Here is a 27,318-nt window from a genome sequence, read left to right as displayed (position 1 = left end):
AGCAGATAGCATATGCATGAGCCCTCAGCTCCTGAATAAAACTCAGGGACAAAATGAATTCTGAACATAGAATACACTAAGGACTCAGTCTCAAGCACCTTGAGATAGAAACAAACTCAATGTGGCATCCTTAAGCATCCTTATCCCAAAAGGCTCAGAACTCAACACATTTCAAATAAAGTCTCTTGGGTTTGGGAATATGGGCACATACATGGTGAGGTCTCTAGGAGATTGGATCCAAGTCCAAACACAGAACTCGCTTCCCTTTTGAATCCACGGGGTATCCACCAGCCAGGGATAATCGCGCTCAACATTTTCTTCATGCCTGTGCTTTGACTGTGACTCTTGGTGTGAAGTAAGGTGTGGAATTTTTCACTTGTGGTCCCCTGAGTGCTCCAAGGGTTTCAGATTTCACTTAGAGATGTTTGTACCAAACGGTGCCAACAGAGAGTTCATGGACACTGAGGCCGGCTCTCAGCGCCTTTCTAGGCTTCAGTTCACAGTCCCCCTTCCCCCTCTCCCTTCCTCAGCCTGCTTGCTCTTCACCCTGACTGGAGTGTTACTTAGGTGGGAAGACTAATGTCTCTCCTCTCCCCTCCCCTCTTTGTCTCTCTTTTCTCATTCCTCTCCTCTCCTCTCCTTCCTCCCTCCCTCCCTCCCTCCCTCCCTCCCTCCCTCCCTCCCTGTCTTTCTCTTTCCATCAAAATATCACAGCTCTGGTCTATTCCTCAAAAGCTACTTATGCAAGATAATCCAAAGTGAAGCCAGTAACAACTGAGTCTGAGACATCTCGGGTCTCTTTGGTCTGAAAGCCAGCTGAACACCCCCCCCCCCCCCCCCGCGTCCCCCAGCTGTGGAAATGCTTCTGACATCGTCCACAGCTGACAGGCACTCCTATCATCCCTGACATTAGGAGATGACAAGAGGTTGGCTGCTTAAAAGCTTTAAGGGAACCTCCTGCTTGCCAGTTGCCCCCTCCCCCACAGCTGAACTCATGGATGAGGGCATCAAAGCAGGGAGGACAGAGTGGCTTCTTCCGTAGTCCAGAAAAGCTCTGGGTCATGTGCCTTCTGGTACCTGCCCTCCAGTGCATCCCTGGGGCACCAAGAAGAAACTGTTGGTTTGCTGGGGCATCTGGAAGAAGTGATCCAGACTGGCTAGATAAATCTCACTGACTAGAGAGTTCATCTTCCCTGGCGAGAACAGGTGTCAAGTTAACAGCAGTTAGCAGAGGAGTCTCTGGCTTTTAGTCTTGGGGATCAAGGCCAAGATTGCTCACGTACAGAGCGTAGGAAACCAGACTGTGTCTAGTGTGATGGCTGCATCTGGTATGACCAATCTTTGGTCCCTGGGAAGATGTCAGCTGCTTCTGCAGGAAGCAAAATGACTCCTTCTGTGGGGCCAAGGGACTCGGCTCCTAAAGGTCCAATGAGCCCTTGCAAACGCAGAGGGTGATTTTACACATTTTGTACCAAAACTGGTGAAGAGAACAGGCAGGCAGCCTGGCTCTGCTGGTGGGTCTCTGGCTTCTGCTGCATCTTCAGGAACTTTCAAGTAGCAGGCTTCTGGCAGCCTCTTGGTTCTTCCTGAAGAGACAGCCTGGCCCCGAGGCATCTGTTGAAAGGAATGAGGGTCCCAGAAGGAAACAGACTTCTGCTTCCTTAGGAGGCAAAGCAGCTGCTTGGCCCCAACACCCAACATCCAGGCACTTGTTTCTCCTTCTTGGGATGTGTGTGTTCTTAAGTGTGTGTGCACGTTCATGCTTGTGTGTGCATGTGTGCCTGTGTGTTTGTGAGCTTGAGTGTGTGTTCATATGTACATGTGTGTGCATACATGTGTGCATGCGTGTTTGTGAGTGAGCACGCGCGCGCGCGCGTGTGTGTGTGTGTGTGTGTGTAGGGTGTTTTCCAGTCTTAAGGAGTATAAAGGGCTAAAGCAGTGGCTCAGTGGGTAAAACCACATACTTTGTCTGCAAACATAGGAACCTGAGTTTGAATTCCTATTGCCCATATAAAAAAGCCAGGCATGGTTTCAAGTGCCTACAATCCCAGCACTGGGAAGCAGAGATAAGTGGCCCCCAAGGAGCTTGCCAGTCAGCCAACCCAGCCAAATGCTGAGCTTCTGATTCAAGATTGAAGAAGAGCAAGAAGGAAAGTGAAAATTTAGACACCCAGTGACGATGGCCTCCTCCGGCTTCCACGTGCAAGCGCACAGTAGGGGCTTCAGTCTTGTTTGGAGCAGGAGACCTCAGTAGCAGGGTAGGGGTGGAATTCGTTTTAGAGTCAGCTCTGTGGCAGAGGAGATGGGGACGGATGAGGAGCGGTGACTGGGGCCTGATGGGATACAGAGAAGGGTAAGGTGGAAGGAAGAGAGCAGCTGAGGAGCCGCTGAGCAACTGGGAGCACAAGCCTGGGCACAGAAAAGGACATTGCTGGTGCTCACACACCACCTTGTGCAGTGTCCAGGAGCCATCTTAGGGAGCACGAAAATATTAGACCTTCTTCCTATGCTTCTCTTACTTCCTTCTTGAAGCTAGAGTGTTCTGCAGCGGTCACAGCACATCTGTGCACAGAAATTCACTTTATGTGGATGCTGGCACTTACGCTGGGTTGTGAACACACACACACACACACACACACACACACACACACACACACACACACACACACAGGCTGCTGACAGGCAGCTCTGGGAAAGACTGCTTTTCCCTCCTCAGGCTTGTTTGTTCTCTTGTTGACTTTCTCAGATGACCGCACATCCCAAAGGTGCTCCCGATCAGCCCGTTACACTCCACCCCGTGTGTGAGTGGGTGTGAACTACAGGGATCCTTGTGTGTGAACAGCCTAACACTAAAAAACGTACAGCCAGACAGGAAATAAAGAATAAACAAAACTCCTCAACAGCACAAAAGCCAACTTTTGTTAGAGAAACGGGAAGCCATCCCAGCACACACAGCTCAACCACTGGCCAAGCGAGAGGAGACACCTAACATTTAGAGCTATGTGAACGAGCAGAAATGGAGTCTCTGGCGTGCCTTTTAGGAAAGTAAGTTTTCAACACGTTGAGATTTGCATGGCACTATGGGATTTTTTTTTTCAAAGTAGTCTTTGTCTTTTGGGGTTTTGTTTGTTTTCTTGTTTTTCTATTTGACTCCAGCTGCTACGAACAGCTTATTAGCAATAGGAACAGCATATTCAGAAAGGCATTCGCTATCCTGATGAACGTATGAAGTGGTGACCTCTTACCTTTGTAGGAAACACTTTGCAGGTAGTCGTGGACTTGGGAGGGCGTGAATGAGTCTAAGATTGTCAAGAAGTCCAGGCAGGCTTTCCCGTAGTCGCACTCGTACGTGGTCTGCTTCTTTGTGCGTTCCTCGTTCCGAATATAGCTAGACAGCACAGAGGGCACTGCAGTGGTACAGGGTGGGCAGCACAGGCTGTCAGCAAGCAGAGAACGGCTGTCGTTGTTCAAGCACACCCCTCACCCCCCAACCCCCTGCCCAGCCGGAAGCCTACTCAGCATCCTTACCGGGAGCTAGGAGACATGACCCAAAGGCTCGAGTGTGGTCGCCATTTTCAGGAGACCAGGTCTTCCTTCATGTCTTATGCACTTATACAGTGTATATAAGGTTTACCTTGCTTAAGAATGAATGGACTTTGTAAAGCCCTGTGCATCCTCGGAGGGGCACGGGAAGAGACCCCTTTCCGGTGAGTGACCTAGGAAGCCTTAGGATAAGCAATTTAGCAAGCATCTGCTGTTCAGACTAGAAGCAGTCACAGACGCAGGCAACCCCAACCACTCATATTTGAGTTATGACTCAGTTAATGTGGATGCCGGGATCTGTGGGGCTATAATTTTAAAAAAGGAAGACACGACGCTTTAAAAGGATGATTTTTTTTTTTTTTTAAAAAGTAAGTGGTCCAAACTTTTGTAAAACACCAACATCTCAACTACTGTCCCCAGCTCCAGGTGCCCCCTTTAAGGACTCAAGTGTAAGGGACAGGCTGGAGAAGAGACCTCTGTGTTCTCTCCCTTGCGGAGAACACCAGAGTCTGGAAACTGCTTTAACTGAGAAAGAAAACTTAGGAGGAGTGACCAGTGCTTTCCATGGGACAGAAGATTTCTACTCATTAACCTCCTTCAAGAAACAGAATCAGTGGTTATGCACTTAGGAAGAAATCTCCCAGCTGTAAGAAGTTTCAAGCAGTTGGATTATTGGACAATGAAGTCACCACCTTGGAGTGTGGAGCATTGCCCTACGTGATATGCAAAGATGAGCCACCCCTCTTTGTTACCACTTGAATTCACACATGACCCAAGGCTCTAGACGGGAAGTCTGTGTTCTCCTTCCACCATGCAGGCCTCGGGTCTTGAACTTAGGTCATCAGGCTTGGCTGCAAGCACCTTTATCTGCTAAGCCCATCTAGTTATTTTCTTAACAAGTGGCTTAGAGGTTGCCTGGTGACAGAAGTTTTTTAAAACATTCCTATCAAAAGGGATGGGAATCAGGATCATGAAAGAACACTCGCTCAGACAGCTAAACCTGAGGCTGTGTGGTGACAAGTCCAATGTGATTCACGTCTAATCTCTGTCATTTCAGGACATCTCCTGACTCCATCATTGCTTCACCCGGGTACCCACAGTGCCATCTCTTTAAGGCATAAGCTGGCAGCCTTCTGGAATTTACTGTTCCTTCACCCTGAGGTTGGGAGCTATAGTAGCATGGACATTCTGTGTGGTTGTTATCAAAACTGGCTGCCAGGGACTTCTATGTCAATTAGTCCTGGAGCAAGGAGCCGGAGATGCCAAACCATAGTAGCAACCGCTGTTTCTAAAAAACCAAACCAAACCAAAACCAAAACCAAAACCAAAACAAATAAAACAAAAACAACTGCTGTGCAAACTGTAATTTCAGGGCTCAAACCCAAAGGTGGGAACCTGAAGATGGAGAAGCAGTACTCAAGAGATCTTCATCAGGAGCCAGGCAGGGTGAGCCAGAGTGGCAAAGATGTAGGAGACTTCCAGTCACAGTGTAGGTATAATTCACAGCTGAATCTGCATGCTGGACACCAGCGTAGACCGGAGGTCCTAGGTGCCGGGGGCTGGAGATGGCTCAGCGATTAAGAGCACTGGTTGCTCTTGCAGAGGACACATTCAATTTTCAGCACCAACATGGTACCTTATAACCACCTGTAACTTCAGTCCCAGGGGATGCAAGGCCCTCTTCTGGTCTCCTCAAGCACACATGTGATGCACAGATACACATGCAGATAAAACATCCTTACACATTAAAAATAAATAAATAAATAACCCCCCAAAGTCCCAGCTTCTATCTCACTCACCCCTCCCCCCTGCACTTTAGTCTCTTTGTTTAATGGATGTTAGAGACAGACCCAAGTCCTCTCCTTGTCAGTTAACATTAAAACTCCTTCTTTTCAGAAATCGGCGCCACGACGTTAGTTTCTGGCTTCAGGCCAAGAGCCCTGTGGCTCCCTATGCAGCTGTAATATCCGAAGGCTTACTTACCTAGACCCTGGGAGGCAACAGGCAGGCTTGCGTAGCACCCATATTTGAAACTAAAGTCCTTCAATTCAGGAATTTGAGCTGGAATTTGGTAATTATATCGAAATTCAGTGTCCAGAGGCCGGGGAAGGAGTGATTTCCTGTCCTGGGACCTTGGAAATCTTTTCATGGTCTTCTTAGCTGGGGTGAGAAGGGAAGGCAACGGTTACCATGGTGAGCCATGTTGAGTGGCTTCTCACTGAATTGTGCTTTGGCCAGTAGCTACAGTGTGCACCATTGTTTGGAGGTATAGTCGGTGTACTCTATGAGTGCTCCAACCAAGAAACTACTTTCCACTCTCAGACCTGGGACTAGATGCTCAACTCACCATACATAGTTTTAGAACAGCTAGATGTGTTTGAGGTGAGTCCTTGGGAGCACGGTGCTGGGGACAGAAACCACTGGTGACCCTGCTCGGGCCGTACTTGGCCTTTGCGAGGCAAACCAGAGGGAGAGATTTTGGGGATGGCCAACATGGCATATGAAAGATTCCCAGTTAAGTCAGAATGCCACGTTAACAGTGATGACTTTTTCTTTTTAGTGTGACTATGCATAGATGCTCATTATCTGATACAGATCACAGTCCATTTTAACTGGGCAGCCTGCTGTTCTTATTTGCTGAGCTTCACAGCCCTATATGGAGTGGCATCTCACTCCTAGGAATGAGCTGGTCAAAGTGTGCCCCTTACTGACAGAGGGCCGAGGGGCATCGATGTCATTACTGGACAATAGCATTATTATTTCTTTAAAGTATTTCCACTAGAATCCTCCATGTTGTGGGCTCAGTTTTCCTCAGCCATACGTATGTATATATCTTCTGGGTTTGCACTATTTGGCTCCTTCAGGCTTTTCTAAGATGGGAGGTTGTGGATAAAAAGCAACTCTGACCTAGCCAGAAACTCCCATCTTCCTTAAAGCGTAGTGGTGATTCTCAGATGTATTTTCCCTTGTTAACCCTGACACTATTACCAGTCAATCATGCCAACCCCCAACCCCAGTAAGATGCTGGCTCCCATTAAGGTGAACACAAATTCCTGGAGTCTTCCATACTTTGCGTTCCATGGTAGAACAGTGATCACGCCCGTCTTACTTGCTGAAGGTCCTAGGTTAGAGCCCCAGTGGAACCGTGATGGAAAAAAAAAAAAGATTCTGGGCCATGTGTGAGGGCAGCCTGGTTTACACAGTGAGCTATAGGGTAGCTAACCAGGGGTCTCAAAAACAAAACAAACCAAGGCTCTGCAGAAAGGCACGATCTAAAAGCAAATATAGATGACTACCCATCAGCCCCACCAAGTCATCAGAAAGTCATGAAAGTCATCAGCACCGTCAAGACCCAGACTTAACAAGGAGGAACTGGTTTTGCGCTCTTCATTCGCTGTTGCAATTCATCAAAGCCAAGTTCTCCAAGCCTGAGTGTGCAAACAGCCAGTTTTTCGTGCTTCTTTTCATTCGCTTTAGCTCACCAGCAAGCACTCAAAAGAAGTCTTTGCCTGTACATGGGGCGGTGATGATTGGCTTACATGGGGCAGATTAGCAACTCATGCCTTTAAAAACTATAAAGAACACTAAGGTGTGGCCCCAGTATCTCTGTGCAGACAGCACTGTCCTTTGATCTCACCACCATCTAACCCTGAAAAACAGTGTTTTCCATACTCTCTGTCATTCAGCAAGTATGTCCCAAACTCCACCTGGCTACCAAGCCTTCTGCTGGCCATGAGTAAACATGGCCTGTGAAGAGGGAACCTTACCCTAAATATGAAAGATCAAAACAAAACAAAAAAAAACATAAAAGATAAGAGCTGGTGATAAGAGGGTCTGGGAAGATGCTCAGCTGTTAAGAGTTCTCACTGCTCTTGCAGACGACCCATGTTGGCTCCTAACACCCAGGTCAGGTGACTCATAACCGCCTGTAATGCCAGCTTCGGGGAGACCCAGCATCTCTAGCCTCTACCCTCTGAGGGCTCCAAGACCCTCAGCAGATATCCCTGTATCCAGGACCCATGGGCCACCAGCACTGTGAGCAAAACCATTGTTTATAAATTACTCACTGTGCTAGTCAGCTGTAATAACGGGTGAGCCGATTCCTGACAACAATTTGCAGGAGAAGGGATTTATTTTGTGCTGTCATTTCTCAGAGGTTTTGACTTATAGTCAGCCGGATCTGTTGTTGCTGGGCCTTGGGAGGGCAGAGAATAATGACAGAGAGGGTAGGGTGGAGCCAAGATTCTCACCCATCCCCCAGAAGGCAGGAAACAGAGAGGGCATGGGTCCGGATAAGATCTGCCTTTCAAAGACCCATGCGGATTGATCCTACCTCCTCCAGCCAGGCCCCTAACTCCTAAGCTTCAATTACTTCTCAAAATAACGCCACCCGCTGGGGACCAAGCCTTCAACATAGGACCTGTATTGATATTCACATCCAACAATGCCCACATAGCAGTATTCTGCTGCAGTAGAAAACACAGGCCTTCCCTTTTTTTAAAAAAAGAGAAAGAACTGACATATAAATCGCTTCATTGTAACGAACTCAGACAAAAAACATCACGCATTGATGTAACGATTCAAATGTTCTGCTGCAGTCCCCGACCGACTTTTCTTCACTCCTGGTATTCTACGAAAAGCTGAATCAAAGGAGGTTGTGTACCCAGGACTCAAGAAGGTAAGGGTAAGACACTGGGTTGGGAAAAGAGAGAGACCACCAGCCAAGAAAATCTCGACCCTTCTCACCATCTCCACTCTTGGAATCCCAGTGGTCTTGTGCTTAGCTCTCTGGTTCTACAAGTACTCTCTTCTAAGCAAGATCCCTGATCACTCATTTAAATCAGCTGCCAGCTAGAAAGGCCCATCTCTGGATGTGGTTCTCCTGGCTAATTCCCTATCACCCACTGGGACTGGAGAGGGAGGTCTGGTTTTCTTTTCCCTCCCCCCCCCTTACCCTCCTCCTGTTCCCCACTGCCCTTCTCCTCCCTCTTACCCGCACCCCCTCCCCCAACCCTGGCCCCAAATTGCTCTTCTCTTTGCTTTCTCCTTGCTTAGCGGTTTTTGAGACAGTCAGCTATAGTAGTAATTAATCTCAACCGGGGGTTTCTTCCCTGCCTTAATCATTCAGTTCCCAGATAAACAACACAAAACTTTTATATTTATAATAATCCAGAGCTGGGCAGATATCTACCCTCTATGCTATTATGTCCATTTCCCTGCCAATAACCCTGCAATATGACTTGCCATACTCTGCTTGGGTCACTCCTCCTCCAACTAGCCAGCTCTCACAGCCAGTTCTCACAATCCCTTACTCCATGGTATCCTTCCCCCTCCCCCTCCCCCTCCCCCTCCCCCTCCCCCTCCCCCTCCCCCTCCCTCGTGCCTCAGACCCCAAGCCCAGGAACCAAAACTCCACCTACCTGTCTTCTGCCCAGCTCTAGGCTGTCAGCATCTTTATTCAACCAGTAGTTTTAAATTAAGAAGCAAGGTTACATAGAATCACTTGGGTATGTGAGGATTTCCTCACCCCTTGGGGCAACCAGACCTTGGGGGCTCATATTTAGCATTATAATTCATAGCAAAAGACCAACCCTCAACAGTCTTGTATACATGCCAGGTTGTCTATGTCTGAGTCCTCTTGCGTTAGTGACCAAAGATTTACCACCAATCCTGGCTAATGGAAGTCTTTTTTAGCCTCTACCTTCCATTGGAATAGATGTTCCTAGCAACATACATTTATTTAGTTGCTTGTTTGCTTTGCAATGCTGAGGGTTTGATGCCAGGACCTTATACTTTCTAGGTAACCACTACCACTGAGCAGTGTTCCAGCCGGCTCCACTCCAGCTCCACAGCACGTACCCTTCTATAATTGACTGGTTTTGCTGGTAAAATTTCTTGTCCCACACTAGCTTGGGAGTTTCTGTAAGAGAAAGACTATCTCTGAGCCACTAGCTCAGAGCCACAGCCATGGTGGGACCCGGGCCCATGCCACGCTCAGGGAAAGGAAAGAATGCTTACATTGAGTCAGGTCTACGAAGTCCCTCTTGGTACAGGAGATGAACTGGCTGGCTACTGCGTTCTGTATGCTTTCCTCGGAAGGAGGCTCTATCCAAGGGAGCTTTTGGGTTTGTTTTCCTTTAGGGTGTGTCCACTGAAAGAATTCCTGTCAACGTAAGCACGGATTTAGTGGGAACCCCACTCAGGCCCACTTCATCGAGTCAAGAATGCACATGAGTGTATGTCTGTATTCCTCCAGACCCTTTATAGCCAGTGACCACTAGGCGGCGGTGGCTGTCAAGCAGGGACCTTGGCAGGAGGGCCCAGTAGTTACAAGCTATAACCTGAGTACTGACTCAGGTACTTTTCTCACTGAGAGAAAATCAGAGATAAAGCAACCTAAGGAGGGAAATGATCTGAGAGTTATAATCCATTGTGATGGGGGTTGGGGGGTGGCGCAAGGAGGCAAGGTCGGACGGAGAGTGCAGGCATGGAGTCTGGGGCCTGGCGTGGTGGGCCATGGAGCACTCTGGCTGGTGATGCCATTTTCTGAGGGAGCACAAACACAGTTACTTTTGTATCACTGTCATGAAGCTTGGGTAGGGACAAGCCAAGGAAAGAAGGGTGACATATTTGGCTTAGCCTTTTAGGGCATTCAGTCCATGTTTACCTGGCTGCAGTTGAGCAGAACTTTATGGCAGCAGGGGGCTGGCTGGGCCATGGAATGGTATTAGCCACATTCAAGGTTGGGTCTTGCCCTCTCTGGTAATCCTCTCTGGAAATGTCCCCACTGACACCAGGCCCCAGGCTCCACACCTGCATTCACGGCTGATGTGGTGGGACATGAACCCTAAGGTGTTCCCTATAGGCCAATGCCAGCATACTCCGGCAACTCTTAGTTCTGGCTATCAGCTTCCGTTTCTCATTTTCTGCTGGTTGGTTGCCTCCCACCAAAAGCAGCCTGCTTTGCTTCTCCTGCCTTATAAAGAAAGCCCCAGAGAAAACCCTGTCTCTATCTCCCCTCGTCCTCTGGCTAGTAAAGTGCTTCTCAGAGAACCTCAAAACTCTGCATAATGGTTGTGTCCCTGCGCTTTGCAGTACCCCTTCGTGATTTATCAGCTGCAGAGCACAGTTAGGGACATCATGAATGTGTCAAGATGTACAGGTTCTCTGTCCAGATGCTGTTGATTACACCCTCATCCTGATGTTTAGCATGCGTCTGCCCCCAGGACATAGTCTGGAGGCAGAGCCATTAGAGTTGACTAACAGTGATGTTTGGGCAAGACAGAATGAACCACATGATATACATTGTATCTCTCTGTGCAATGGTAGCAGCTGTTGAGACTCGGTGATTAATAGTGTTCACAGTCCGGCACCAATCCTCACTGGCTGAGATCACAAAGACAATTTGACACATCAGCTCTCACTGACTGGGAACACACACACCCCCACCCACCCACCCCCACACACAGACCTGGCGTACATGTTCCTGTTGGCTGAGAACATTCCTGAGTGCTGGGTTAAGAGAGTCCTTAATTAGGAGCTGGAGAGATGGCTCGGCATTAAATACACTGGCTACTCTTGCAGAGGACCCAGCTTTGATTCCCGTCACCCACATGGCAGCTCAGAAACACCTGTAACTCCAGTTTCCAGGTCTAACGCCCTCTATTGATCTCCATGGGTACCAGATATATACCATGTAGCATAGATATACAGGCAAAATATCTACGCACATAAATTTTTAAAAAAAGCCATTTAAAGTCCTTAGTACTACTTCAGATAAAGGGAAATTTCATATCTGTATATGTGTATACATTTACAATAATTACAAATTATTTTGCATTGCTTTTAATTTTTTAAAGATGTATTTATCGATGTTAGGGTGCAGCAGCACTCATCTTTAATCCCAGCACTTGGGAGACCCAGGCAGGCAGATCTCTGAGTTCGAGGTCAGCATGGTCTATAGAACAAGTTCTAGTACATCCAGGAATACACGGAGAAATCCTGCTTTAAATTTTTAAAAACTTATTATCATTTCCTGAGTATGAGTGTGAGAGTGTGTGTGTGTGTGTGTGTGTGTGTGTGTGTGTGTGTGTGTGTGTGTACATATCTGGTGCTTCAGAGTCCAGAAGAAAGCATACAGTTTTCTAGAACAGGAATTTTGAATGGTTGTGGGTTCTGGGAACTGAACCTAGGTCCTCTGCAAGAGCATCAAGTGCTCTTAATGGCTGAGGCAATGGAAGCCATGGAAGACAAATCAAGTGTTGCATGGTGTATGTTCTTCTGGTTCTTGAATCTACATCTTCTGACTCATCTACCTGCTGACAGACTTCCAGTCGCTGTGCCTTCCCATCTACTCCTATGCCTTTTCCCACCACAGAGTCCTGCACAGGTCCCCGCCCAGGCTGCAGCATCAGCATCACAGGCTGCAGCATCAGCACCACACATACAAGTTAGAAAAGTTGAGTGTTTTCTTTCCTTCTCTCTCAGTCATCAGCATCCATTCTACCACCTCGTCATCTGCCGGACGCCCCCTGGTGGCTCCAACCCAGATGGCAGCTGTGTAAATGAAACCCTTTAACAATAGAACAGACAATGCCAAGAACAAACAGGAGGATCTGTCGCCTCCATCCACTAGGGAAGACAATTGGAGATATTTCTTTGGGCTGAGCTCCCTTTGGGTAGGAGAGGGAATTCTGATGATAAGCAATAATGATAAAAGACAGGAGGTTTTACATGTCCAAAATATGATCATAGCCTCAAGCACTTGTACAATAACCAAACTGTAGGACCAGCCCAAAGGTAGATCACTGGATAAATGGATGGGAAAACTGTGGCATACCATGTAGTATTACCTAACTGTGAAATATCCTGATGCTGCTCTAACATGGGGAACCCAGAAAGTCATACTAACTGGAAGAAACCAGACACAAAATCACACAACATGATCTCTCATGGAGAATATCTAGAATGGGTAATCCATAGAGATTAAGGGGGGAGAGGCTGGAGAGAGGGCTCAGTGGTTAGAGCACTGGCTGCTCTTGGCAGAGGACCTGAGTTCAGTTCCCAACGCCTACATGGAAGCTCCAAACCACCTATAACCTGGAATGCACACGGCACACATAATAAAGTCAAAGCATTCATACACATAAAATACATACTTTCCTTAAAAAGCAGACTGGTGGGTATGAGGGTAAGAGAATAGGAAAGAAGAGTCACTCTAACGGGCAGGGTCTCCTTCTGAGATGAAGAAAATACAAGATGGAGAGGTAGGAGCAAAGTTAACATGCATGTGCCAAACACTGCTGACTTGTTCGCATTGTAGCAGCTAAGTTTATATTAAGAACTCTAGGGACTAGAAATAGGGACATGTGAGACCGTAAAGAAGGGGCAGTCTGAGGAGAAGTGTGCTTCTTAGCACCGCAGACAGACAGACAGACAGACAGACAGACAGACAGACTCTGCGAGGTCCTTACAGGCTCAAGATGGGGTTACAGCCAGTAGACAAGTAGCTAGTCTCTTACTTGACCAGGGTGAGTTTTGTGGTTCCATACTCCTCTTGAAGTCCCGGTTTTTACCATATTTTCTTTAGAACGTAATTTCCAGGTATACTCATCGTGGTACTGGGACTCATTCAGAATAGGATCGCCAATCGAATAAGTAAATCCTAGTCTTCTGGTGCTCTTTGGGCTATAAAAACAAAAGGTAGAAATTAGAGTAAGGGACAGTCTTGGTGTCCTTTCCAGATATAGTGGCAAAATACTTTGACAAAAACCTCAAGGGAGAAAGGGTCTCCTTTGCCCCACAGTTCAAGAGCACAATTCCTCTTGGAAGGTCAAGGTGGCCAGAGTCTGAAGCGGGCAGCCACATAGCAACCAACACCCAGAAACCCGAGAGTAATGAATGCTTAGTTCCCGTCCTCCATAACACAGTTCAGGAACCCAGCCAGGGGAATGGTGCCACCCACAGTGGATGAGTCTTTCCACCTCCATCAATGCAATCAATGCATTACAAGCACACCCCAGACCTGTTGTTGAGTTGAGTCTATGTATTATCAGGTTGAGAACTTCAAAGAGACCAAGTACAAAATCTCACAGTGATACTCATGTCAAATTGTTTTTTGTGTTATACAATTTTAAAAGAAGATTTGCAGGTTTAAGATTTGATGCCAGATGTTGTTGAATATTCAGATTCCCCCTTAATAAAATCAATTCTGTAAGTTAGGACAACAACAAGACATAAAATGAAAAGGACAATTACAATCTAAAATGTACCTGAGTGATTTTTTTTAAGAGTTGCATATTCTTATTACAAAGATTATTTCAATGCAACTGAATAGCTGGTGAATGAAAGCAGTTCTCTAGAGAGATGATCTTATAGATTAAAGGGAAAGGTGTGTGAATTAGGATATTAGTTATCTTTTAAACATTTTAAAGATAAGATTTTTACTGATATATGTGTATGGATGTTTGGCCTGCATGCATGCATGTATGTATGTATGTGTGTATGTATGTATGTATGTATGTGCACTGTATGCAAGCCTGGTGCCTGATGAGGCCTCAGATTCTGAGAATTGGAGTTACAGATGGTTGTGAACCTCCATGTGAGTTGTGGGAACAGAACCCAGGTCCTCTGGAACAGCAGTGAGTGTTCTTAACCACTGAGCCATCTCACTAGCCCTGGATGTTCTACTTCAATAGGCAGTGTGCTTACATATAAAAATAAATAAATATTTAAAAAAAGAATATGCAACTCTTTAAAAATCACTCAGATACATTTTAGATTGTAATTTTCCTTTTCATTTTATGTCTTGTTGTTGTCCTAACTTAAAGAATTGATTTTATTAAGGGGGGATCTGAAATGCATGTTGCCAATACTAACTCACAGCTCAAAGCAGTTAAGAGCACTAGCTGCTCTTCCAGAGAACCTGTGGGTCCATGCTCAGTACCTACATGGCAACTCAAAACTGTCTGTAACTCCAGTTCCAGGGGATCCGACACCTTCACAGAGACATACATTCAGACCAAATACCTATGCACATGAAATAAGTCACACCAAATATTATCATCAGATATCACCACTAGATGACACCATCCCCAGCCACCACCCACCATGCAATACTCCCATGTGATAGTATCATGAGACATTACCACCAGATACTATGTACTCCCGCATGTTTATCCCACCACACAATAAATATTAATTTTTTGCTCATATACTAAATATGAATCAACTGGAATCTTTAGTTTATTGAATTATAGGAAATGCACAAAAGAGGGAAGACTAAACTCATTGGGAGACTCCTGAGTAGAGAGTTTCCAGGGATGCCTGCTTGTCACCCGGGTTCCATACTTGCCCTAGGCTCACCCTCTGTGCTAGATGTTTCTATGGAGAAAAGGGCATCACTGGGCCTGGGTATCACAGGCTGAGCCAGATGCTGCGATTCTCATGCCTGAGGCAGCCTGGCTCAGTGATGTCTGTCCCCTGGTCTCCTAACAGTTATAAAATGTTCATCTGTCTTTAGGGAGAGGCTCCTAAGACAGCATGTAGGGTACTTTAAATGTCTCTTCTCACATATTTAAAGATAAGCATTTTTGGTTTTCAGTGTACAAAAAAAGTCCCTGAGAAATGTCATTAGCTGGGGAGGAAAGCAAGTCTGAATGTGGGAAGCCGCACTAGCTGCTGCCGATGACGCTTTAAATAGAACTAGACTTTTCTGGGCCATCGTACGCTTCAAGATTGCTGGATAGAACTGGTTCATAAGAATTGTGTGCCACTCGGCGCTTTTCATAGTTAGCGTTCATTGTTCAACAGGGTATCTTAATCTCACGTTTAAGCTAATCACAGTTCATAATGCTCACTGCAATGTAGTTTGTGCCATAAATCTATGAAGTTGTTTATGAAAGGAGAGAGACAGACAGAGACAGATAGAAACAGAGAGAGAGAGAGAGAGGGAGAGAGAGGGAGGGAGGGAGGGGGAGGGGGAGGGGAGGGGAGGGGAGGGGAGGGGAGGGGGAGGGGGAGGGGGAGGGAGAGACTGAAGACAGAAGAGTCTTACTAGGTGGCACAGCCTGACCTCAAACCTGCCATCTTCCTCAGCCTCCTAAATGCTGGGATCCCAGGCATAAAGTGCTTTGCCTGGCTGGCTCTGACTTTTAAGTGTAGTTGCTATTTATTCTCAGAAGTTTAGCACAGTGTTCTGTATAACAGCATATTTAACTAGGGGGCACCACCCATTTGTTTTGAGACAGGGTTCCACTATGTAGTCCTGTACAGTCTGGAACTTAAAGAGTAGATCAGACCAGTCTGGCCTTGAACTCTCTCTCACACACACACACACACACACACACACACACACACAGAGAGAGAGAGAGAGAGAGACAGAGAGAGAGACAGAGAGAGAGAGACAGAGAGAGAGAGATCCACCTGCCTCGAGGATTAAAGACATGTCACATCAAAAAATTATTTTTCAATTTTTAAAATATTCCCTAAATACAACATTTATGTGACTAATAAATGTAGGTAGATTTCATCTTGATAGGAAATAAGTATAGCTTTGCATCTTTGGCATCAAAAAAACTGACTTTAACAAATACTCAACGATGGTATAAACCATACAAATTAAAATTTTAGTTCCAAGAATTAGAAAAAAAATGTATTTAAATCTGTGATAGTTAAAAGCCTTTCTTTCTTTTAAAGGTTCTATCAGGGGCTGGAGAGATGGCTCAGTGGTTAAGCACACTGGCTATTCTTCTGGAGGTAATGAGTTTGATTCCCAGCAACCACATAGTGGCTCACAACCATCTGTATTTGGATCTAATGCCCTCTTTTGGTGTGTCTGAAGACAGTGATGACAGTGTACTCATACATACATACATATATAAAATAAATCTTTTAAAAAATAAAAAAGCTCTGTCAAGTTTGGAGAGATTCTGAGTGGTCAGAACACTGACTGTTCTCTCAGAGGACCCAGGACTTATTCTCAGCACCCACATGATGGCTCACAACCATTTGTGACTCTAGTTCCAGGGCCTGCAAAGCCCTCTTCTGGCCTCCTCAAGCCGCATGCAAGCATGTGGGACACAGCCATAAATGCAGGCGAAACATTCACACACATAAAATAAAAACACACTCAAAAATGCATCCAAAAACATTTGTCAAAGTTCCTGTTTTGTTTTCCAAGTCTGTCTTGAGTTAGGTAGCATTTAAAAGGGTTACATCCAAGTAGAAGATCAATTGGCATAACTCAGCAGCTGTCTGATCAGGTGGACTGTGTACTTCTCAGCCTGTGACACAGGGACTGACTAAGTGGGGGACGGGGTAGGCCATTTGCTTTCAATAAAATTGTCTGGGTTCCCCACCAAGTCACCAGCAGAGATCAGTCATTAACAATCTCCTCGTGATTTCTGGCATCTAAGTGATACCCTGGCCCCGGATCTCTCTCTCTCTCTCTGACAATCTGCTAGTTCATAGATGGCCGACTTTTCTCGTCACTAGCATCTATCCACTGGAGAAAGAAACAAAAGCAGAAGGCGGTTGACGCTCAGGGGCCTGTCACCTTAAAACTCACAGCATGGAGGCTGGATGTTGTCTCGTTAACATGTCGTCCCTCTAAAATTACTTTAAATCTGCTACTTGTTAGCATATATATATATATATATATATATACAAACATATATTGCTTTGAGCAATCAGGTGCTTAAAATAATTGATAACTGAACTCTTTAGGTCATGGATAATGCTTGAAACTTATTTTCTGTGAATACATCCAGTTACAAAGAAATGTAATAGGGCGGTCAATAAATTGCTTTCACAATCTAAATGTCCTTCAACTGGAGACTGGATAACAAAAACGTGGTGCATATACCACATTTGGCATATGGGAAGTATTCCACAGTGTATATGCGCCTCATATACAGCTTTAAATGTGTCCACTCTTCAGCTGTAAAGGACAATGAGATCTACGTGTAGATGCACAGACTAGAAATGATCATATTGGACGAGGGAACTCTGATCCCAAAAGACAAACACTGCCTGCTCTCTCCCTGTGGTTCCAGGCTCCATATCTTCGTATATAAATCTCACTTTTCATCAAAGAAATATCTGCAACATACAGAGACGATTACAGAAAACTCTAACCAATCACAATACAAAGAGCAAGTGACTCTGTGGTGCCCAGCCCCAGCTGATGCATCTACGGTACAACTCCTGCACCTAAGGCTCAGGGATAACTGTGGAAGAGGGGGTGGAAAGACTGCAAGAGCCAGAAGGATGGGAATTTGCTGTGAGCTTGCATCTCCTAGAAATGCCAATGAACCTACATCCAGAAGTCTCACCAACATGGCTACCTAAACAAGACCCGGCCATGGATGACACCGAAAGACATGCTAAGACGGAAAAGGGAACTCTCATAGGGCCTCACCCCCAGGCAAAGGACTGCACTGCAGACAGCTAAAGAACATGGAGAGTGGGAGAAATATCTTCCCCAGGGAAGAGCACACCAACGGGTTTCCAGTGCCAAGTGGCCAGCCCTGAAATCATGTATAAAACAAGCAACATTATATGGACTAAGCAGGTTGTGTTTATATATTTAGGAATATATATGTATATGTGTATGTCTCTATATTTGTATACACACATACATATAAATATGAAACATAATAGGAGCCATGAATTAGAGAAAGATGAGGGGCTTACATGAAAAGAAATGAAGGGAGGAAAGGAAGAGGTAAAATAATATAACTATATTTTAATTAAAAAGAGCGAGGAATAAACACATCACAACACGGGAACGTTTCCGAATGGAGTTAAGGATTTAAGAAGGAAAAATCTTTGGGAGTAAAGACAGGAGATAGATTTGAAGTTAGGCTGGGCTGTTTAGATAGTTCCACGGTAGCCTGAGCTGCATTGTAAGACTGTTTCAAAAGCCAAGAGTAACAGACACAGTTCTGCAGTTCCCAGCGGTTGTTATCCCTGCTAAGGACTGTTTGTTTGGTCTCCCTGCACCTACGTGGTAGCCCACAGCTGTCTGCAACACCAGTTCCAGGGATAATCTACCGCCCTCTTCTGGCCTCTGAGGGCACTGCATGCTTGTGATGCATATATACGTACAAGTAGCATACATGCAGGCAAAAACTCATGTATATGTTTTTTAATTAAAAAAAATGAATAAAGAATCATTAGAGCTAGGTTGTAGCTCAGGGGTAGGTGGCTTACCTAAGTCTCTGGATTGTAGCAGCAGCAGCAACAGCAGCAGCAAAGGAATAAAAAAAGAGTTCATTTTTCATATGTCATATATAGTTGTGGCCAAGCAAATGAACTAGGAAAGGATCCCAGTTGATATTAATGTGCTAAGGCATTTGAAGCCCCCAATGAGAATGATTAAAAATTTATTTAAACATATCAGTTATTTAGATTGGGCTAGAAGTATCCTTAGCAGCTATGAAAACTTTAAAAAAATAATGTGAATTTGAAAGGCACTGAATACCTCTGGTTTTCTCTTTCATCCCAAATGGTCCCTCTTTGGACATCTGTCGGTGCCCGTGGACCTGCCATACTTAGTAGGGGAGAGTGATCACTATCCCAGCTCAGTGGGACTTCAGCAACTCAGACATCAAGAATACTGCAGGGCTGGTGAGATGGCTCAGTGGGTAAGAGCACCCGACTGCTCTTCTGAAGGTCCAGAGTTCAAATCCCAGCAACCACATGGTGGCTCACAACCATCCATAATGAAATCTGACTCCCTCTTCTGGAGTGTCTGATGATATCTACAGTGTACTTACATATAATAAATAAATAAATCTTAAAAAAAAATAAAATAAAGAATACTGCAGCTTTGCACTGCTATAAGTCTAACGAACATTTTATTCGTCTACGAATGAAAACTTCTTCAACCTAACAGCTCTGTTAGCAGCTTTAGAACTCTGGAGACGCTCCCTCCCTTGCTGGACAACGATCCTTGCACCCTTTGCAGTCTGGGGTGGCGTGGTGCCTTCCTGCACAGCAGAGGTAACAAGGGCTAGCGAAGAGTCTCGTAAGTGGAATTGGCTTATAGAACAAACACGTGACACGTAGGTACTCTGCTGATACCACACACCCATCAATCCCACAATGAAAGACAGAGTGCCGTCCTCCCGTCTCAGTCACTGTGGTGGTTGGGATGATCAGAGTCCTCCATAAGCTCGGATATTTCAACACTCAGTGGCTCGGTTTGGGAGAAGTTATGAAACCTTCAGGAGGTGCATATTAGCTGAAGGAGGCTCATTTCTGTGGGTATGTGGGCTTTGAGAGTTAGAGCCTAGCCCACTTCCAGTTTGCCCTCTAGTCTTTGTGGCTGAAGACGTCATCTCTCAGCTTCCTGCTCCAGCTGCCTGCTGTCACACACGCCAGCTAACTTTTGTTTGTTTGTTTGGTTTGTTTGTTTGTTTGTTTGTTTTTGTTTTTCGAGACAGGGTTGCTCTGTGTAGCCCTGGTTGTCCTGGAACTCACTCTGTAGACCAGGCTGGCCTTGAACTCAGAAATCTGCCTGCCTCTGCCTCCCAAGTGCTGGGATTAAAGGCGTGAGCCACCACTGCCTGGCCTAAATCAACTCTTACCCCTATCATAGCAACAGAAAAATGACTGAGACACACTTCCCCTCCACCGATCTCAGAAGGGGCCAAAAAGCCCACAATCTTCCAGTCTTCACTCGCAGGAGTCTAGGGAAGAAATGCAAGCTGACACTGCAGTAACTGGAAGAGTGGAAGAGCTCACAGAGGGAGCTGTGCAAGCTTCCAGGACAGCATGGGTGCTAGCGGTGATAAATACCCTTGCGCCCACACATCCATTCATTTAACAGTATCTGCACTGCCTGCCTGCTATGGTCCATGGGAGGTACTCAAGTCATTCATCAACAGGAGTCTATACCAACCCACAGCGTTCAGTGGCATTGGGAAGAACCAGTAGGTGATTTTTCTGATTTCCTTATAGCAAGTCTGGCCTTGAAGTTTGCAAGGTGGATTCTTAAGATACATGGAGGAATGCAGAGAGCACAGGAGACCCTGCCCTGCCAGTGTTTCCGGTTGCTATTTCTGTTTGATTTGGATTAATAAAAGGCGAAGTCAGATCGCAACGGGTATGTCGACACCTACCGTATTAAATCGGGCACCATCCCTCTTTTAGGTGTGAATGCTGTCTTCATCGTGGTAGCATAGGAATCCCAGCTGGTGTCACCTGCTAAAAGGACACCAGGGCGATTTGACATGTGGCAAAGCAGAAAATCCTAACCAGGTGTTGTTTCCACAATTAAAATAATATCATAAAAGAAAAAAAAACAACTTTGCACAATGATTTCATCTTAGGGTCCAATTAGCTATGATGACCAATTTAGGTCTCTGTAAGAGAAGATGGACATATTATCAACTGTATGCTGACATTAAAACAGACCCCTTACCTTTTCCGAGTACTCCTACAAGGTATTTGTTTTTATTTATGTGTATATGAATGCATATGTGCAAATGTATGTCACGGGAGCTAGTGACTGAAGAGGCCTGAAGGGGACATCACATGATTGTGAGCTGACTGATGTGGGGGCGGGGAACTGAACTCTGGTTCCTGCAAGAACCGGCAGTGCTCTCAACTGAGCCATAGCTTCAGCCCTGAATGCATGCTATTTTAACAATGCTAAAGATGATGTCAGAAAGTGTGAAGAAAGAAGTTGATTTGAATTCTACTTTAGGTGCCCCTATTATATCTCAGTGACCAACTTGCATCATTAAGAAAATGTAGGGACTTCAAAGTCGACTCAAGACACCTCAAGATCAAGTTCTCAGCACAAAGGAGGTTTACATGCCCCAGAGGGACAGAGGGCAGGGATAAGGAATAAAGACAGGAGACAGGATGCAGGAGAAGGGAAAGGAAACAAGGGAGAGGAGGAAGGGGGCATTTGTTCCAGAGAAGACAGAGGACTGGCTCAGGATAGAGAGGAGACAGACGTGGCACACAGAAAAATGTCAGCTTATAAAGGTAAAGGGGGAAACCCTGTGTTAGGAAGAGGTGTGTCATTTTGCTGGTCATGTTACTTAGGTGAGCCAAAGGGGGCTTTTGATTGCTGGACTTCAATACTTTGATAGCTGGACCTTGGTAGTCAGCCTCAGGAAGAGGAAATGGCCAAATAAGGGAATAGACCTTGGGGGCTAGCTTCAGGAATGCGATCTAATGGTTTTTAGCAAGGCAGAAGGAATGGGAGAAAGACCAGGCCAGCCAGAGCCATGCTTGCTGTGCTGGAGCTGGCCAGAGTCCCTCAGAAAATCTGTGCACACACTGTAGTCCTGGACACCTCCTCGCCTCCTTGTCTGATGTCCAACATAACCCTGCTCAGGCCTCCTCCCTGCCGCCCATGCCAACAGGCCTGCCTGTTTTGATCTATATGAGGCAGAATAAAAAAGAAGCTTAAGAGGGCATGGGGAGAGAAATTGCCCGCAGAGATCTGGCATGTTTGCACAAAGATACCTCAAACATGGATGCTAAAGACCAAAAATGCTTAGGGCCAGAGGTTGGCAACCTCGTGTTTTCCTGAACTAGAATTCCTCTCTCTATATATACAACAGCACCTTAACATAAAAAACACCACACAGTTTCATCAGGAAATAAGTAAGCTTGCTTACATCTCTTTACTTACTACTTAAATGCTAAGCTTTGCTTCATCGTTAACCTTTGCCGTTTATACCCTTGAGATGCTGTGACTTTGAAAGCCATGGGGTCATTTGTGTGAGCTCACTGTGAAGATAGGGAAGCTGGATGCTCCCTGGGGAAGTACTGTTCTCTTAACCTCAATGCGTAAGTCCTTAATACGTTGCAGTCCTTCTTCATAGGCTTGCTCATTGAAATTCTTTCTGCAATGAAGCCTCGGACCTGGCTTTAAAGCAAGCCCTTTAGTGGAGAGGGCAGCAGTAAGGAGCTGCCTCTCTGCCTCTGCCTCTCTTGGCATGTATCCACGGGTATATAATGCTATGCTGACTTATACATACATCCATGAAAACACAGACACAATAGGTGTGGTGGTTTGAATCAGAATGCCCCCCCCATAAGTGCATATATTTGAATACTTAGTCACCAGTTGGGTGACTTGGGAAGGATTAGGGGTGTGGCCTTGTTGGAAGACCCATGTCCACTGTGGATGGATTGAGGTTTTAAAAACGCCTCCCAGGCCCAGTGTCTCTTTCTCTCTCCTCCCCACCTTGTTACTCTGCCTCACGTTTGTGTTCCAGTACCACAAGTGCCTGCCTGCTGCCATGTTCCCTGACACAATGATCATGAACTCTAACCCTCTGGAATGGTGAGCCCCCAAGTTAAATGCTTTCATTTATAAGTCACCTTGGTCGTGGTGTTCTGTCACTGCAATAGAAAAGTAACTAAGACGGTAGGGTTTCACGCTTGCCATTTTGACTTACAATTCATATATAAATTCCCTTATTCATACATATATGCCAAAATCCTGGGCTTAAGACCAAGAAGGAACCCAGTGAAATGGGCTGTAAAGAGCAGCTGGCTAATCCAGGAGTAAACCATCATGTGCTGTCCTGAAAGGTAAAGAAAGAGTCTTCATATGATGGAGGAAATAGTGCTAGATGATTCTAGAAGGATGCTGAGGTCTGCTTGTGGGCAGCAGAGACAGCGGAGTTTATCTGCCCAGCTTCTTACAGCAACAAGCCAGCTCACTAGACCAGCTCCCTAAAGCAACAGAGTGCCTCAAAATTTGCTAGAAATACAGCAGTCTCCTTATCTGCAATTTTAATGATGGGTATTTCAGTCAACCACAATTCAAAACCATCAAAGGGGAAATTCTAGAAATTAGCTTGCACGTTTAATTCGCTTGTCATTTTGAGTTCAGTGATAAAAATCTCAGGCCCTCCAGCTCCCTCCAGCTCATACTGTGTCCACATCCACGTTGTGTACACAGCCTGTCTTGTAGTAACCCAGTCAGTTTCTTGCAGGTCGCAGTGGCTTGTAGGTAGGGCTGATATCAAATATGATTTCAGAGTATGTCGCCTCCAGATGTGGTCAGTGTGAAGTCCAAATTCAGTAATTTTCTCATTTTGCATTTCTGGGAAATTATTATTACTTCTTATACTTCATAAGAACATGGATTGGAATGCCTCTTATTTGAGTGTAGGTGTATGTGTGTGTAGAGGTGTGTGTGTGTTTGTGTGTGCACATTTATGCAGAAGCAAGATTACTTCATCCAACCCCGGAGAACCCTGGTGAACCTGCCTTCCGGTCCATCACACAGATGAGCATGTTCCTGCTCAGGGGTCTTTCGACTGAGGAAAGCCTAAGATAGCCGAGGACAGCGGAGGACTGGCAGCTGGTAGCGGGGTCGTCTGAGAACCTGGCTTTAGTAGCCTGTTGGGACAGAAGCAGCAGGCAAGGCTGTCTGCAGGGCCCGAGGCCAAGAAGGTCTCCTGTTTCCAGTGCCACTTAAGCAGAGACCAGAAGCTTTTGTCTGCTCTCTAAGCCTGACGCACTTGGACGCCCATCTGACCTCCAGTCCATCGCCCGATTCGCGTTGAGTGCTCACCCTACTGTAATCCGTTTTTTGTCAGTGATGTGTGTATGCTCTGACCTCCGTTGTCAAACTTCCTGAAAGTGGTGTTATCGGAGTTAATCCTCTTTAGTACTTTAGTACTTGAGACTCTGTAATCCAGAAGGATATTTCCGGTGTTTCCGGTGAGATCTTTGTACATCACTGGTGTCTCTGTGGTCGGTAGTATCCCCAAGGCTTTCTCTGTGGCCCCATGCTCGATCTCTCCTGTGATTCTGCCGTCCTTCTAGATGGTTCTTTCTTCTCTAGTTCTCGATCCTCTGATCCGCAGCTAACATCGTGGTCAGCCCTGGGAAACAGAGCCCTGTCCTGGTTTGGGAACTCAGACAGCTAGTGGAGATGCTGAGTTCTGAGGAAGACTCAGCGGTGGGCTGACCTCCTGTGGGATCCTGGCTCCCTGAGGATGCTCTTCCCTCGCTCAGATGTTGGGGCGGGGAGTGAGGGCATTTTGTAGATGCGGGGCATCTGAGCTGCGGTTTAGTTGGATAGGGATCTGGCAGGGGAACTGAGATGTGAAGTCAAGAGTCTGAGGCACAGCAAACGACCCACTGTGAGTGAAGAAAACAGTCTGGCTGCCAAGGCTGCTACCTCATAAAGCCTTACCCTGGTAACCATGGTGACTTATCCCTGGTGTTCATGGTCCTGTAAATAATCAGGATGTAGTGACATAAGCCTTGAATCCCAGCACTCGAGCAGGAGAGGCAGCCTTGTCTCTATGAGTTTGAGATCGGGTTGATCTACATAGAGAGTTTCAGGCTAGCCACGGCTACACAGTGAGACCCGGTCCAAAAAAAAAAAAAAAAGTTACTGTCTGCACTTAGAACCTAGAGCTGGCTAGTGAGCACATAACTTAATGGTTTTGTGTGTGTGTGTTTTGTTTTTTTTTTTTGTTTGTTTGTTTGTTTGTTTTTCGAGACAGGGTTTCTCTGTATAGCCCTGGCTGTCCTGGAACTCATTTTGTAGACCAGGCTGGCCTTGAATTCAGAAATCCACCTGCCTCTGTCTCCCGAGTGCTGGTACTAAAGGCATGAGCCACCGCGCCCGGCTATAACTTAATGTTTTAAGCCAGGACTCTGTGCTTTTGTATAGCAGCTGTGACAAGAGGACAATAGCCCAGGATTGCTCACTTATGCTCAGGAGTGACTCAACAGCAGGCATCAGCTGTCTCTTCTTTGGGGACAAAGATTAGAGATGACATATCTCACACTCTTCTTGGGAGGGTGACTTTAGCAGCAATGGAAGATGGGATTGTGGCTGTGACAGACCCAAGGCTGAAGGGGCAGATGACCCAGCAGGTGAGGGCTGAACAAAAGAGATCTGTAACCAATCAAGGGCTCCTTCTCTAACAGCCTGGGCCCTCTTCATTGTACTCTCAACTTCTGGAAGGTTCCAAGGAGGACAGGAAGGTGATTTTTGTCCACACTGAGGCACAGGGGCCTCTGGGCCATGCATGGAAACTGCCTGATCAAGAGCGGGATAGTTCAGTCTGAACATTTGGCATTGGGTACTGAGTGTAGACAGTAGAGTCCCTGGCAGTTTGTGCAGCACCGGAAGTCCTGGGGTACGTGATCAATTCCGTAAGAGGAGGAATCCTAACTCTTATCTGTTCCAGACAAGGAAGGAGACTACTGGCCTAGGAAAATACCTGACAGACAGAGTGTTTAGAAAAAGGGAAATGGAAATTAAGGAGTGCCCTTGGGGATCCTGGGAGCTTTTCCCTCCTCCATCTCCTGACCTCGCCGTCCTATAGAATCTGAAAACATTTAACATTTTTTTTAACTGAATACGCTCCTTCCCGCCCTCCCCCCTCACACACACACTCCAGCTTTCCACTCTTCGTTTACAGAGAACTAGATTGGAATGTAAACACCCACTTCATTGTTCTCTTAGGAGCATCATTCTAAAGAATCCTCACAGCCCCTTAGCCAGCTCGGCTAGACGGCTGCAGCCGGCCATTATTGCTCCGAAGGGATGGATACGCTGACTGTGCACTCAGTAATAATGCTACTCGAGTCGCAACTAACAGCCAGGGGAGGTGATGTCTCTTCACCAACGCAAAACGCTGAGCTGGTAAACCCGCTGCCGCCGCCGCAAGCAGAACCACAGAGCAAGGCTCTCCATCTGTCACCTGGCAGAGCGCCTTTGAAAAGGGCTCAGCTCCCAGCCCAGTCTGCAGACAGAGCAGCCCTGGCCGGCTGATCCCGCCCCTCCCCTCCCTCCCGCCCCACTGAATTTGCTGTTTGCGACTTAAAGAACCAGCCAGACTCCTTCTCTCCCTCCATTACGTCCCCAGTTCTGTTCATTTGTCTTCGGCTCTGTTGTCCTTGGAAGGACACTAGCTGTGGCTTTATCATGTCTCCTCAGGGGTTTCCTTAAGTATTTAAAGGGACACCCCAGAGTTTTAGAGAGGGGAGTATAAAGGGCTGGACAGGAGTGTGATTTTGGACAGCTGATCTTTCTCCCTGACTCACTTGCGCCTCCCTGCCATCTCTAAAAGCGAGGCAAACCTCTCACGATTGATGCCCTTGGGGAAAAAAAAACTGCCTTATTTAAAACAACTCCACCGCACACACAGCACACCACGCCCCGCAGACCCGCAGCGTGGGCAGTCTTACTTGACTGGAGCTTGGGGTCACATTGAGCAGGGCACGAAACCTTGTTCCTATACCGGGCCATCTTGTCCCAAAAGGTCGCCTTCCCGCCCTGACAAGGCAGTAGTACTCCGCTCTGCGCCCCACCCTCTGCGCGTGCCTTTGTGAAGCGTCGCTATGGAGACGCCTCAGTCTCCGCCCCTGGACCCAGAGGGTGAGCGCATCACGCTGATTCCTGACTTTCATGGAGTGCCCTAATCCAATAGTTCTCAACCTATGGACTACGACTCCTTGGGGGTGGGGGGTGTCGAACGAACTTTTCACAGGGGTCACCTAAGACCATCAGGAAACACAGATGTTACCATTATACATTACAATTCATAACCGTAGCAACATTACAGTTATGAAGTAGCCACCAAACAATTTGTAGTTGGGGGGGGGGTCACCACCACATGAGGAACTATATTAAAGGGTCGCAGCATTAGGAAGGTGGAGAGACACTGCTCTGGTCCTTGCAATACTATGCCATTGTTTTATGTATTGGCAAATACGAGCAAACTGGAAAAGGCTGGAAAAAAAAAGTTTATTTTAGCCTGGTATACTGGT

At 46.4% G+C, this 27,318-nt stretch overlaps 1 protein-coding gene across 8 annotated transcripts in view; it reads right to left on the bottom strand.

Annotated features, from left to right (window-relative positions):
* Positions 1-26,873, bottom strand: part of Tex26 (testis expressed 26) — a 31,329-nt gene extending 4,456 nt beyond the window's left edge. The window contains exons 1-7 of one of the 8 annotated variants that reach the window (NM_001310764.1): positions 26,737-26,864; positions 20,670-20,754; positions 18,757-18,764; positions 13,065-13,230; positions 9,562-9,706; positions 5,527-5,703; positions 3,246-3,407 (exon numbers count right to left, since the gene is read on the bottom strand). In NM_001310764.1, the coding sequence (NP_001297693.1) occupies positions 3,246-3,407; positions 5,527-5,703; positions 9,562-9,706; positions 13,065-13,121 (541 nt within the window). In that variant the 5' untranslated portion in view covers positions 13,122-13,230; positions 18,757-18,764; positions 20,670-20,754; positions 26,737-26,864. Of the gene's footprint in view, positions 1-927; positions 1,615-1,820; positions 2,334-3,245; positions 3,408-5,526; positions 5,704-7,610; positions 7,739-9,561; positions 9,707-13,064; positions 13,231-18,756; positions 18,765-20,669; positions 20,755-26,736 lie in introns of those variants that run through there. The other 7 variants (XM_006504946.4, XM_006504945.4, NM_029464.2 and 4 more) reach the window with 7 other exon arrangements.
* Positions 26,874-27,318: the final 445 nt, after the last annotated feature.

Source organism: Mus musculus, chromosome 5 (genome assembly GCF_000001635.26).
Source record: "Mus musculus strain C57BL/6J chromosome 5, GRCm38.p6 C57BL/6J".
NCBI classification, from domain to species: Eukaryota; Metazoa; Chordata; class Mammalia; order Rodentia; family Muridae; genus Mus; species Mus musculus.
Note: the sequence above shows the minus strand (reverse complement) of the source record. Positions and strands in the feature narration are given on the sequence as shown.